Source organism: Labrus mixtus, chromosome 23 (genome assembly GCF_963584025.1).
Source record: "Labrus mixtus chromosome 23, fLabMix1.1, whole genome shotgun sequence".
In the NCBI taxonomy this organism is placed as follows: Eukaryota; Metazoa; Chordata; class Actinopteri; order Labriformes; family Labridae; genus Labrus; species Labrus mixtus.
The window spans coordinates 2,205,606-2,219,598 of NC_083634.1; the positions used below are offsets into that span (position 1 = coordinate 2,205,606).

General features: G+C 43.6%; 1 protein-coding gene across 1 annotated transcript in view; it reads left to right on the top strand.

Annotated features, from left to right (window-relative positions):
• Positions 1-1,283: 1,283 nt before the first annotated feature.
• Positions 1,284-13,993, top strand: part of fgf11a (fibroblast growth factor 11a) — a 112,812-nt gene continuing 100,102 nt past the window's right edge. Inside the window, exons 1-2 of the mRNA XM_061031474.1 lie at positions 1,284-1,640; positions 2,025-3,110. Coding sequence (XP_060887457.1) covers positions 2,918-3,110 — 193 coding nt within the window. The 5' untranslated portion in view covers positions 1,284-1,640; positions 2,025-2,917. The remainder of the gene's footprint in view (positions 1,641-2,024; positions 3,111-13,993) is intronic.

Consider the following 13,993-nt stretch of genomic DNA (forward strand, 5'->3'; position numbering starts at 1 on the left):
ATTCTCTGATCCACACAGCTATAGCATGAATGAAAAAAAAAATGATTGGGAAGTAAATTAGAATGCAGAGGGCATTGTTCATGGGTTGCTTTTTAACAAGCTAACATGCAGGACAAAATATTTTTTCATATTTATTGGAAGGAGATAAGGAGGACACTTTTGCAGGTGAGCAGGTGTCGAATATTTTTTAAGTATGTGGTTGTTGATATAGCAGACTAATTTCATTCTGAAACTTTGCCTTTGGTCAAAAGCTCAGTAACTGCTATTTGCCAAAATTTGATTGGCTATACGTAAACATGTTACCCAGCTACTTGTAAAAGTAAGGGGTGCCATAGAGTAACAGAAACATACTTGTTTACCTCTCTGAGCCGACTGCCAGTTCCTTGCACTTTTGGACTTGATTTTATGGGACATAGCTATTGTCACATAAGAACTCTAAGCAATCAGGTGTATCCATGTTCCAGACGTGCCTTTTCATGCATGTAGCCCACTGCAGTAGATTGCCTATGTGATGTGCATTCTCAACAACTGGATATACTTTGTTTTGGATTCAGAGGGGGAATGTGCCCTGACTGGGGTAAGATGAAGCAGCGACACAAATGCAACAGTGGAAAAGCAATAAACAGGTAATCAAGGCAGTATGAAACATCAATTATCAACTCCTGGGCTGTGGACACTCTGGACAATTACCTGTTGCAACAGACTCAGTTGGACATTAAACAGATATTTGACCAAGACTTTGGTAGGTTAAAATCTGTTTATTGTCCTTGTCAAAAGATTCAGTGCTCCCAGGTAGTGTCATCATTTTCACAAAGTGTGGTGCATGTGTGAAAGTGGCTTGTGCGTTAACAGACGTCTGGATGATGTGGCGGTGGTGACGCGAGATCCTGACTGACTCGGACTTTGTCACGGCATCTATATGTCCTTGTCATAGCTGAGAGAACAGCGCTGACAGCCTCACTTAGTTTGTCTCTTTAAGCCAACATCACAGCAGAGATGGTGGGATGGGACGACAGAGTGGGAGGGTGCAGTGAGAAGGGGTGGGGTAACCCCCAGCTCTGACCTACCTGGCCATTCTTAGCCTGGCCCGGTATGGTATGGTACTGCACAAAACAAGCAATGAAGATAATAGGAAAGACAGGGGGAGGAATGGGAGCTTTGAAAGGCAGACATTGAAGGAGGGCTGAGAGTGACAGAAGGGGAGGAGAAAAGGGAGGGAGAATGAAGAGCAAAGGGGAGGGTTTAGGGAAATAGAGTTGCGAGAGAGGGAAGGAGAAAGAGAGAGAGAGAGAGAGTAAGGGAGGGTGAGACAGAGAGAGCATGTGAAGCACGCTGCCAGCGCTCTGTCGGTAATGCACTGTGAACAGGGACAAGCGAGAGAGCGACACACACACATTTTCACATACATACATGCTGCCTCTGTCACACACCATCTCACTGTGCCGCTCTTTCACACACTCATACACACACTCGCTCACACGTGTGCGCTGAGGCTTAGAGGTGCCTTGTTTAGGGGACACACACACACACACACACACTCTTTTACACACATGGACTCACACTGTGCAGCCGGACTCAACAGAACCAGATTGGACTATTGTCACCCACCAGAGGAGACTCCCAGCAATACAGCATGTACCGTAAGGAATGACTACCTGCCTACCAGCCTCACCTCCCTTCCCCTTCACCTCGTCTCGTCTCCTTCCCTCCCTCTCTCTCTGTCTCCCTCCATTCATTCATCCCATCGTTCTCCCAGCTGTGAGGCGGCATGCGTGGCTGAAGGACACAGCAGTGCGCTCTGCTGTGGTGTAGTGCGCTTGCCGAAAGAGTTGGAGTGTCCGAGCCGATAGAGGGGGGAAATATAGACTCCCTCCCTCTCTCCTCATTCTTCCTGTGACTCTGTCTGTCTCTGTCCCCCCCCCCCCCCCCCCCCCCGCACACTCTCTCTCTTCATGAATGTCACCTCTATCTTTGGGAAATAGTGGATTTATCAAGCCTGTGTCTTCTTCTGGTTTTCCTCTCAGGGTGCGGGTGAATGCAAAGGGTGACGCTAGGAGAGCTTGAAAAGACAGCAAAGGAATCAAAGCGTCCGGCAGCGTCCTTTGTGCATCCCTTCCATCCTTGTCCCAGCTTTGCGGAGCTGATACCTCAGGTCGGACAGTCTCTACTTCTTCTTCTTCTTCCTATTCTTTGTCATTGTTTCGGATGAAGACATTTTTTACAGGTGACGGACAGACCTGAACGAGGAGGAGCTGCAGTGTGTCCCGTCGGTGTCAATTTTTTTGAGAGTTGATAATCAGACATTTTTTTCATCCCTTGACTGGTTCTCGCTTCTAATCCCGTGGACTGTGCAGGATAAGGGGACTAACAGCGACTTCTTGTTCCAGCTGGCTTTTCACAATGCGGAGAATGGTTCTGTCGCTGAACCCTTTTGGACAGGATTGAGTCAAAGTTCAGTGGAGCTCCAGGAGGAGGGATAAGAGGCAAGCTCCAAGTGGGACAGAAGCATTGAGAGACATTTGGATTTTTGGTGGATAACCGGATGACAGTGACATATGAAGGCTTAATCTGTACCTTTTTTTCCAACCAAAAAGCAAACAACCAGAAGACAATTTAAAGGCAATCACCCGATACCTGCATCAGTTGTCAGTTTTGGGTGGGCCTTTGAGGAATCCACCCTTCTTTCCTCCACCTCCTCCTCTTATTCCTTCCCTTGTCCCTCTTTCTCTGCGTTGCTCCCTGTCGTTTCGGGTCCATCCTCATAAAGGCCCCCTCCTCAGCTCTGCACCCCTCCCTCAGCGGTGCTCCGTCGCCCTGGGTGAGTGGGCAGGGGGGTGGCCCACGGTACCCCCCGACACCTGGGCGCCACCGAGCCGCAAGAGGCTGGTGAGGCGGCGGCAGGGTCAGCGCTGGGAAGATGGCCGCTCTCGCCAGCTCCCTCATTCGCCAGCGCAGGGAGGTCAAGGACCCCCAGGCGAACCGGCAGATCGCCAGCAAGCGCAAGCCCTGCCCGAAGAGCAACAAGTCGCTCTGCCAGAAGCAAATTCTAATATTAATATCGAAGGTTCGACTATGTGGCAGTCGAGGGAGAAAGATGGAGAAAAGACCGGGTGAGTTCCCACAGGCCTTTAAATCTTCTTTTACATTTTTTACTTCCTGTCTTCATCTTCTCTACTTCTTTGCTTCATTTTCTGCCTGTGCTGGATAACTGGATTTTGATGGTTGACTTGCCAGACTACAGATTAATCCTCAGCTGTAAAGCCTCAATAGAGAACATCCCCAGCCTGTAATTTCCAGTGCACGACTTAATCTGAATCTGGGAAACATCCCAGTTCATCTTCCTGTTGGTTGTACACAACATGTATTTAAACTTAGCACAGGAAATTAGTATATTCCAGCTTAATGCACACAGATGTGCACCAGTGACCAGATCACATGACCTATAGCTTGTGTTGTGTCTGAAGTGATGACTTTGTTGAGGTGCTTGTCAACACATCCAGACACACACGCTGGTGTTCTGCAAGCGCACGACCAACTTGGCTCATACATACGGTGATTTACCGTGATATAAAAATGTCAAGCGGCGCCTCATTTGCAATTCTTGGGGGCCATTACTCTCTTGGTGCTTCCCCTCACAGTGAGGCCTAATTTGTCTTGTGTGTTTGCATGTTAAATGTAATTGCAAAATTATTCATTGAAGCTTAATGAGACAGTGACACTTGATTTGTGTGATGAGTGTGTCTGTGCTGCATATGGTGACGCTTTGTGACAGTATGAGGCAAACACACATTGATTCTTTTTTACAATCATAGAATGTATTGATATTGTATTTCAATTATTGCTCATTGTTGAAACATTCACATGATTCTTTTGGGGTCTGTGGTCATGGTTTAACCTTTTGTATGTACTTGGAAACACATTCTTAATTTACATAAAGAAAGGCAGGACTGATAGTGAGCACACACACACACACACACACACACACAAATTACATTTTATGGACCTTATTGATAAAAAGTAGTATTTTAAATACAGGTTAATCATTAGTCCTTAACATGAGTCCTGGGGTAACTGATTGGATGGTCAAAACTTGTAGTTTTTTTTTTCCTTTTTGGAAAAACAGAAAAGAAAACAGACGTTTTTTCCTTTATCCAAAGGTCATGATCTATTTTATTTTACAGTTTGGGAAGTCATCCTTCTGTGAAAGAAAAAAACAAATAAAACAACTTTTAATAAAGATAGGTATATGTATCATTTTACCTCCCTGCCGCTTTAATTATTATTATTTTTTACTGTGGTTCTCATTTTTTTGTTTTGGTTCCTTGGAAACAATTCTTAGTTTTTAAAATGAGTTTTTTAAAGTTTCATTTGTGTTTTTGCTTAAATAGTTGTTTTATATAGTGGGGTTTATTTATGTATGTTTTTCAAAGTCATAACATGCAATTCTCTCTTGAGATTCTATTGTTTTTGTGAGGCTGTTGTGGATCAGTGGTGGAGTCAGTTTTCTCTATCAGAAGGTTGGAGGATCCTCATCCCAATGTGTCGTTGGGATAGACAACCCCCAACTGCTCCCAAGTGGATTTAGCTAGCGTTGTGTGAATGTGTATGAATGGGATGAGTTAATACTGATGGACACTTTACATAGCAGCTTCTTCCATCAGTGTGTGAATGTGACATGTAGTGTAAAAGCAGAAGAATAGAATACTGATATTTAAATTCAAATCCATTAAATATCGACCATTTTCCAGTCTCTCCCGTTGTCAACTTTCAAATACATTCAAAGTTAAAAACTTTACCGTTCTTCAAATCATTCTTTTCAGCAGTCCATGTATTTAATGTGTTCAATGAATGAGGGTGTCCTCACCTCACCACCCTCCATGTGTGTGTGTGTGTGTGTGTGTCCTTCATACTTCCATGTACATAAGCGCGCCCTTTCCCAACACGTGCCAATGTGTTTGTTGGTGTGCATTCTTCTATATTTATGACCATGGTGTGCCAGGTTCATCATGATAATTACTTAGGGAACCTCTAACGTTGGAAGCAGCTTCCATTGAGGCGGCTCCTCTCTATATTGTAATTAGGGTTGTAAAATATGTCGGACAGGTCGTGGCTGTGCCAGCGTTTGGGAAAAGGCCATGCGTGCATCATACCCATTGTTTGAAACCATTTCCGTCCTGATAGCTTCAGTGCTTCTCACCCTCTTTATTATGATTATTTATTATGCTAATTGTGGTACAGAGACTGTGGTTAGAGACACATTACCAGCCTGAGCATTTCAGGTTGTGATTTACAGGGGTCTGTGTTAAGTACCGTGTGTGGCAGCGTGCGTCTTCATCATTCTCTCAAGGAGGCTCTTCATGTGTGTGTGCTCGCCATATGGAGGACACTGCTGACCCCTGGCAATGAGTGTGTGTGTGTGTGTGTGTGTGTGTGCGCGTGTGTGTGTGTGTGTGTGTGTGTGTGTGTGTGTGTGTGTGTGTGTGTGTGTGTGTGAGTGTGTATTCTCATCATGTGTGGGTTTCTCTGTCCTTCTTTGAGCTCCAGCCTGAGGCCACAGTTGACCCCTGGCCAGGAATAAACGACTGGACTACTCCTGAGCCATGGCCTCCACCTCCTTCTTCTCTTTCTCCTCCTGCTGGATGGAGTTAAGAGCAGCCTGCCCCACAACTGGGTTCCATTTTTTAACCGACATTTGACTTTTATTGGCTTATTCTGCCTCCCATGGCGTACAGTCTCTTGCATTGTCTTTTGGTTGCTTTCCAATATTTCCTAATGGCTTCCATTTTTTTTACATCCGACTCCTTTGGCCACCTTCACTTGTCGACTTTTTTTTGTTCAGTACGCATTCTGAATATTCATTTCTCAGACACAAACTAAATAAGAACTGGAAAGATTAGATAGCATGGACTACCCCAAGGCTTGTAAATAAAAATGCCGTCCTGTTTTTACTTCAGACAGCTGATAGCAGAGTGACACATTGCAGCATCAGTACCTGTTCAGCATTGTAATTTATAATCTAAGACTAACAACATTTGTGCTGATAGACAACACAAGGAAAGCTTCACACTTTCATCATCATGTTTTCGACTAACATCTGTGATAAGAGGACAGATATTTTGAAAGACATAATTAGCAGCTAGGAAGCAACAGGATCACCTTTTTGGTAACTTTCTGGGTCAGAGGTGTGACATCACACAGGTACCACGATCATCTGTCATGAAGCTTCACAGTTTTTTAAAAGTGTTGAATTAAACTAGGCTGAAAGTTGTTTCCCGAGCATTAGTTTAAAATCACACAGCAGGTGGAGTTTGCACAAAGCAACTGTTAATACCACGCGTGCCAACTGATTACTCACTTACTGAATAGGCTAATGATGTCACACATTCAGCACTCAATGCTGCAAGTGACTCAGTCCCTGTTAGATGTAACACTATATGTTTAGAGTATCAGGGTTACTGACATCTGTTCTCATTTTCTGGCTTGAGTGAAACTCTTTCTGGAAAAAGGATTTGAGCCCAGAGTGGGAACAAACTGCAAAAGTTCACAGGAATTTAAAAAGTGTGGAACTACAGAAATGTCTAAACCATACGCCCAACACATGATCATGTTCTGCTACACTTCTGTAGCACACTGAAAGTTTGTGTATTTTTCTTTCTGATTATTGGTAATATCATTCAACTAATGATAGAAGGATTTTCTGAAATGTCAGTGGAGGATCTAAATAGGGAAACTTCCTTCCATAAAGAGCGACCAAAAAAAGTTGGCTGTCATTGTTGAGCTCTATTGTCCAACTATCTTGCTAGCTTATTTGCTAGTGGGGACATTAGCATGGGCATGGGCAGTGTTTTCTCAGGAAAGCAGGAATAAATCACATCATTAGAAACCTATGAAATAGAGGGCTGGGTATCACCACTGATTGCCTGAAACGATTCAATTAGGATTCCTAAGGTCCCAATTTGATTCTATTACTGACTCGATTCCAAATCGATTAATTTAAGGATATTTAAGTTACAATACCAATTCTGTTTCAATATGATAAGGATTCTCAGAGAAAAAATATTAAAAATGTTTAGGGTTGAATGTACTTCATCTACATGAAGTCACCTCGAAAAATCAGACGTCACAGCACAGAAATACAAAAGACAACCTGATTTGAATGGCCAATTAAAAATCGATCTGTGGATTTTAGGAATTGATATCAGATCATTCATATGAAAATCCATTTCATTTTTTTAAACTCAGTCCTAAAGAAATATGCAACGTTATTAAGGGGCTTGGACTTCCAAAGACTCGGGACAGTTTTCATTTTTTCATAGGATTTTATTGAATTGATGTCCAGCTTGGAAAAACAACTTTAATACACCAATAAGTGCGTTCATAATACATGTTATACCTTTCCTTTAAAAATGCAGAAGGGAAAAAAAACATTTCAAAGAAGGATTGATTCTGAAGGGGAAAAGATGCGCACTCATCAAGTTGAGGTATTTGTTACTCTGGCTTGGTTGTTCACTTTATATTGTCATTACTGTTTTTAAATGCAGTTAATTGAGAGAAAAAAAAGATATGCACATTTGCTGTGATTTTATAAATATCTGCAAAATATGACAAATATTATAGGAACAATTAATCAACAAAGAAAGTTCACTTTGAGGATATTTCACCTCATGTGCCACACATTTTTGCGTCCCCAGAAATCCCCTTTAGGAGAGTTCAAACCTTGAGACTAAACCCTGAGCCTGCACATCAGCGCTCCCGAGCTCCAGTTACAAAATTCTGCTTTTGTATTAGATGTCCAGTATGCTGTGACCCTCTCCAAAGATAACTGATGGCCCCACAAAGACACAGAGTTTCTGTTTGTGAGTGTGTGTGTGTGTGTGTGTGTGTGTGTGTGTGTGTGTGTGTGTAGAGATGTTATCACACATCCAACACTGCTTGTGCGTCACTGCATTGTGCAGTACAGTTCAGGTTCCCTTTGTGCTGTTGAAGGCCATTTGAGGCTATTATAGGAGAGGAGGGGTTGCACTTAAAACTAATGTGTGAACTGTGTGTGTGTGTGTGTGTGTGTGTGTGTGTGTGTGTCCTTAAAACCTACCTGCCTTTAAGTGATGAATAGGGGGGAAGTGACGTGTTTGTGTGTCCCAACCTGACCCACACACCTTACCTCTCTTCCTCTGTCGTCCTGCATCTCTCTCCACTCTTTCAACCCCTCACCTCTGCACACACACACACACACACACACACACACACACACACACACACACACACACACACACACACACCCTCTAACCCTCACCTAACCCATACTAATGATGCCCCGGCACTACAGCCCACTCAGCTTATAACAAGGTCAGCTCGCCCTGCACAAACACACACTCAGAAGCCAGCTAGCACACACACTCTTTGAAGTGAAGACACACACACACACACACACACACACACACACACACACACACACACACACACACACACACACACACACACACACACACACAGTGCATATATCTATAATTGCAAACACCACTTCCATAAATACAAGCATTAAAAAAAAAAGACACCTCCGCACATACAAACTATGCACACACAAACACAAACAAATGATTCTATTTCATGATAATATACAGAGAGGGAGTGTGGGAGAGAGATAATTTCACCCTGGCTTTGAGTGTGTGTGTGTGTGTAAGCAAGGCTGATATGATCTAATGAGGATGTTAAGCCGCCTATTGGATATCAAAAAGAAACCGAAATAGCTTGTGTTGTCCTCTGGAGCTGCGGTGGAAGCCCTCCTGTCATCTGTTAACAGGATAGAATAACACTCCAAGTTGTGACTGCAGCACAGCGAGGGGGGGGGAGCGTTCATCCAGCTCCTGCAAATTGGTTTGTGTGAATGTAAGAGTGTGTGGGGGGCTCGCGGGAGAAGGTGAAAATAAGTGCATGTTTGTGTCAGAAACAAATGACAGCACACACACCCCGACTAGACTCTGCTTTCATCTGTGTGTGTGTGTGTGTGTGTGTGTGTGTGTGTGTGTGTGTCTCATTGTTGTGCCGTGATTCATCAGGCCACACCAGCTCCTCTCATTAACACACTCTGATTTATCAATAACGTGCGGCAGCGTTTGGAGAGCACACATTGACTGGGTTGGGGGGGGGGGGGGGATTTACTGCCTCGCACACCGGACACACCGGACAAGCTACACTATAGAAGACTATATTTCTCTCTCTCTCTCTGTCTTTATCAGCTTTCTCCCTCTGTCCTCCGTCCTCCATCGCTTTCTCCTCCTCCTCCCTCTATCTCACCTCCCTTTCTCCCACAGCCTCGTACGCCCCGTCCACACACCACTCACTTATCTTCTCAAGGACATCTGGCTTTCTTATAACTGTCTCTCTCTCTCTCTCTCTTCTCTCTCTCTCTCTCTCTCTTCTCTCTCTCACTCTCTCTCTCTCTCCCTCTGTCTCTCTATCTCTCTCTTCTCTCTCTCTTCTCTCTCCCTCTCTCTCTCTCACCCTCTCTCTCTTCTCTCTCTCTCTCTCCCTCTCTGTCTCTCTATCTCTCTCTTCTTTCTCTCTCTCTCTTCTCTCTTCTCTCTCTCTCTCTCACCCTCTCTCTCTCTTCTCTCTCTCTCTCCCTCTCTGTCTCTCTATCTCTCTCTTCTTTCTCTCTCTCTCTTCTCTCTTCTCTCTCTCTCTCTCTCACCCTCTCTCTCTCTTCTCTCTCTCTCTCTCCCTCTATGTCTCTCTATCTCTCTCTTCTCTCTCTCTCTCTTCTCTCTCTCCCTCTGTCTCTCTCTCTCTCCCTCTCTGTCTCTCTCTCCTTCCCCTCTCTCTCTCTCTTCCCTGCTGTGTCTAATCATCTTGTCTTTGGGCCCAGTCACTTATTCACTGGATGCTACAATGCGATGTTATGTAACTCTGCTTCTATTGTTAATGGATCAGCAGCGAGAGTGAAGCCTGTCTAATGTATAAAACTCTCATCATTCAGAGTTTGTTTACCATTGTTGCTCTTCCTTTTTGCTGTGGACGTGATGCAGCTTCATGATGCTAACGAGGGTTTTCGAGCAAAGGGAGACACAAAGAAGTCTACCGAATGTTGGTGTTAGTTTTGTTAATCTAGCTAATTACACAATTTAATGAAATCGGTCATTATGTTTGTTGGTCCTAGACTGAAATATGCATCTTTTTGTTTCTACCATAGACCATAGCCGGCATTCGGCCATTGAGCTGTCAATCATGGCACTGATTTTCATAGCATATAACTAAGAAATAAGAATACACCAGCAAGAAAAAAAGATACTGAACACAAATCAGTTTCATAATGTTAATCATGAAGAATGTCATGATTTAAGAAAATTTAATGTTGATTTTATAGTTTGTCCCATCTGTTAATATGTAGGAGGCGGGGTTTATAACCTACACTGCTGCTAGTCAGTAGGGGAAGTGCTCTCTTCTCTTTTGGCTTCACTTCAGTGCAGGTGTTTATCCGTCTATTTTTTATACATCACAATATACAGTCACTCCGTCTATTTGAATAGTGGTGTATTGTATGTACAGCTGTACGTTTCAGCCTTCAAATAGTTCATCAAAGAACTGAAAACCAAACACATCTCTGAGACTTTTGGTGTCATTTCTCATCAGGCTGTAGCTCAGTGGTCGAGTCAGTCGGGCCTCGATAGGAAGGTTTAAACGTAGGTCCTTACCTAAGACTATCTGATATGTACTAGAGGTATACTCCAAATTGGATCAACAATACAAACATATCCAAGATGTAAAGTTCAGAGCTGGAGGGACATCATACAGACGAGCCAGCAGAACCAGTGCATCGCTTGAAGCAACCACGTCTTTATTGGTGCATAACTTTATTCACCAGTATGATTTAAACAAATTGTTTTAAAAGTGAACACCATGCAGTTGGCAATTATTGTAAAAGGAGCTACAGAGAGTAAAACTTGTGTCTGTACCAGGCTGTAAACATGCACATTTCTGCCCAGATGTTAGATACCTCTATCGAAGTTGACACATTATTGGAGGCAGCCTCAAGAGGACACTGAGTCTTAGGAGTTGGCCTCCTTTTTCAGCCACAAAAGTTGCTTATTGCTTATAAGAGCGAGGGCTGTTTATATGTTTTTTGACAGTGAAATAGATTCTGTACAGCTTGATGTCAGGCTGATTACATACAAATTGCGACGAAAGGAAACGTGTAAGTACCTTAAAGTCTTTATATGCGATTTTTTGATCCAGCAGATGTCGCCCTTGAGCACCAGCATGAAACCAAAACAACTTGCGGTGCATTGTTGTGTTAGCATGCTAATGCTAGTGATCTTTATTATGCTCGTATCTTCACACTGCATGTAAATTTACCTGAAATGAGTGTGATCTAGAAACACAGTTAAGCAGTGAGTACAGTATGTTATTCTTCTTTTCTCTAGTCCCTCAATTAAACAACTTTTATACACGAGGGGATGAGCCGGCCGGCCGTCCAGGTGATGTAAACAAAGTGAAGATAGGACTCTGAAAACTCTGAAAACATCACAGACAGTGGGACTCGGGTGTTACACCCATTGTAGACAGTCATGACTCACAGAGTTATTTTCAGAGGATATACTTGATTTATATTATATTTAAGTGTAAAAAATCACATAGAAAGCCTTTAAGCCTGAAGATAAAGTAAGTAAAAACCAAGCAGAGGGAGTCCAGAGTTTAACGAGTTAAAAGATGCTCCCGTCTCTGCAGAAGTGAACAGCTGTACTGTTACAGTAAATTAACCTGCAACAAACCAGTGAGCTTTTAAAATCGCTTCATTACATTGTTGTTTCCAGAAGGATGAGAGATCTACAAGACAACACATGAAGAAGTCTCAAACTTTTTCACAGAACACCTTTGCTCTTCTGCCACTTTCACCCTGCACTCTACCTTCAGTGTCGAGTGTTTTTTTCTAGCATCCACAATCAATTGTTTGGACAAAATTGAGAACTAATTTGCCCTATATCTAAATGGAAATCATCCTTGCCTTAATAAATAAGTCTGCATGTGTTGCTCATTAGCTACAGACAACCAACCGTCATCAATCACCAAAACAGAAATATCTCCACGTGCGTTCCTCTTGCAGTAGACGACGGCCCGTGTTGTTTTGTAACAGGCTCCGCCCCCTCTGTCTCTGTGCCAGTGTGGCAGATGTTGTGCATTAAACGTTGCCCGGAATAGATGATTTGGAGATGCTAACATTTGGCCTGTGCGGTGATCAATTTGAGCTTGCTGTGCCCCCCGCTCCCAACCAATTGATTTATGGATCTGACCAACATTTATAGTCGCTGGGTAGAGGTTTTGGATGGGTGTCTTTGAAAATTTAATATTTCTGGTTATGTGCTTAAAGGCCGTCCACAACCTAGCTCCTCTTTACCTCTCTGAACTCCTGTACATCAACACACCTACTCGCACTCTCAGGTCTTCTTCTTCCATTCACCTCACTGCACCACCTGCCCGCCTGTCCACCATGGGGTCCAGGGCCTTCAGCCGCTCTGCCCCTCCACCTCTGGAACTCCCTCCCACCACAAATCCGTAATATCGACTCTCTCTCCATTTTCAAATCTCATCTCAAAACACATCGTTTTAAACATTCAGTCTGATCATTCTCCATAACTCCTTTACATCCTGAACATTTCTGTTTTTAATGTTATCATTGTGTTGTTACTTTGTTGTTTTTTATCTCTGCTCTGTAAGGTGACCTTGAGAGTTCTGAAAGGCGCCTTTAAATAAAATGTATTATTATTTATTATTAAATGTGTGTGTTTGCTGTTGTATTTCAGTGTGGGCTGAAATCTATCTTGTGTGTGTTTTAGTGTTGGTGAGGGCATGCTAGGTTGTTGTTGTTGTTGTTAGGCTAATGCAGGCTCCAGTGCCCGGGTAGGAACTTGGACTCAGTATGGCATATTCCTGGCAAGGCCTCGGCACAGTACAGCTCAAAGAAAACTAAATTGTATTGAGAGCAGGGCAATGAGGGTGAACATTTTCACTTCTTGAAAATTTGATCTTCAAATGACCTCAAACTGAGCTCCAAGCTCGCACCACATGGACCAACAGTGAGACATGTCTGCATGCATGCAAATATGCTCACGTTTATCTACGCCTGCATTCAACATCTCATATTGCATCAGACAATTTCCTCTCCGCTCGGAATTCTCCGTCTTGAGAGAGCCCAGGTAACAAATGACCAGCAAGAGTCGAGTCAGCATCTTACTCCCCCCACCACCACTGCTTTCTCAATGTCACAAAAAACCTACACTAACAGGGCATTGGTCCTTTAATCAATGCCTATTGTTGGAGTGCAATATTAACATGCTGAGGACAGTAAAGCCAGCATTAGCATTTTATATGCAATCAATTTGCCGCATGGTTTGTGTGCTGCACCAAGCAGGACGTGTGTCACATGGAGATGCCAGTTTAGGGAGACAGAACCCACACACAAACACACACACACACACACACACACGACCACACACACACAAACGCACAATCACATGACCAGACACACACACAACTGTCGAAAAACACAGCACAGCAGGAATGCCTTCTGGCTATATCCAAAACAAGACATTGAGGCACGCAAAGGCACAGAGAGAGAGCACAGCTGAACACACACACACACACACACACACACACACATGTCCTGGTCATGGGTGGAGAGTCTGTTGCTCCCTTATACTGTCCCTGACCGAAGTGACATTGTCTAAAAGAAAAGTCATTAAATCATATGACATTTTAATTCACCACACGTCCTCTGGTGTGTGTGTGTGTGCATGTGTGTGTGTGTACCACGCTAACCCTCACACACTCATAACCACAAACACTTCAAACCGGCTGTCGAGTGACACCGGCCTTACGGGATGAAGTCTGCGTGAGCATGCTTTCCTGCTTGCGTCTGTATCTGGTTACGTGTTAATTTACTTTGATCGGAGAGACAGTGGCACCCGAGGGTGGTGTAGGATTCACTGACAGGTGCTGT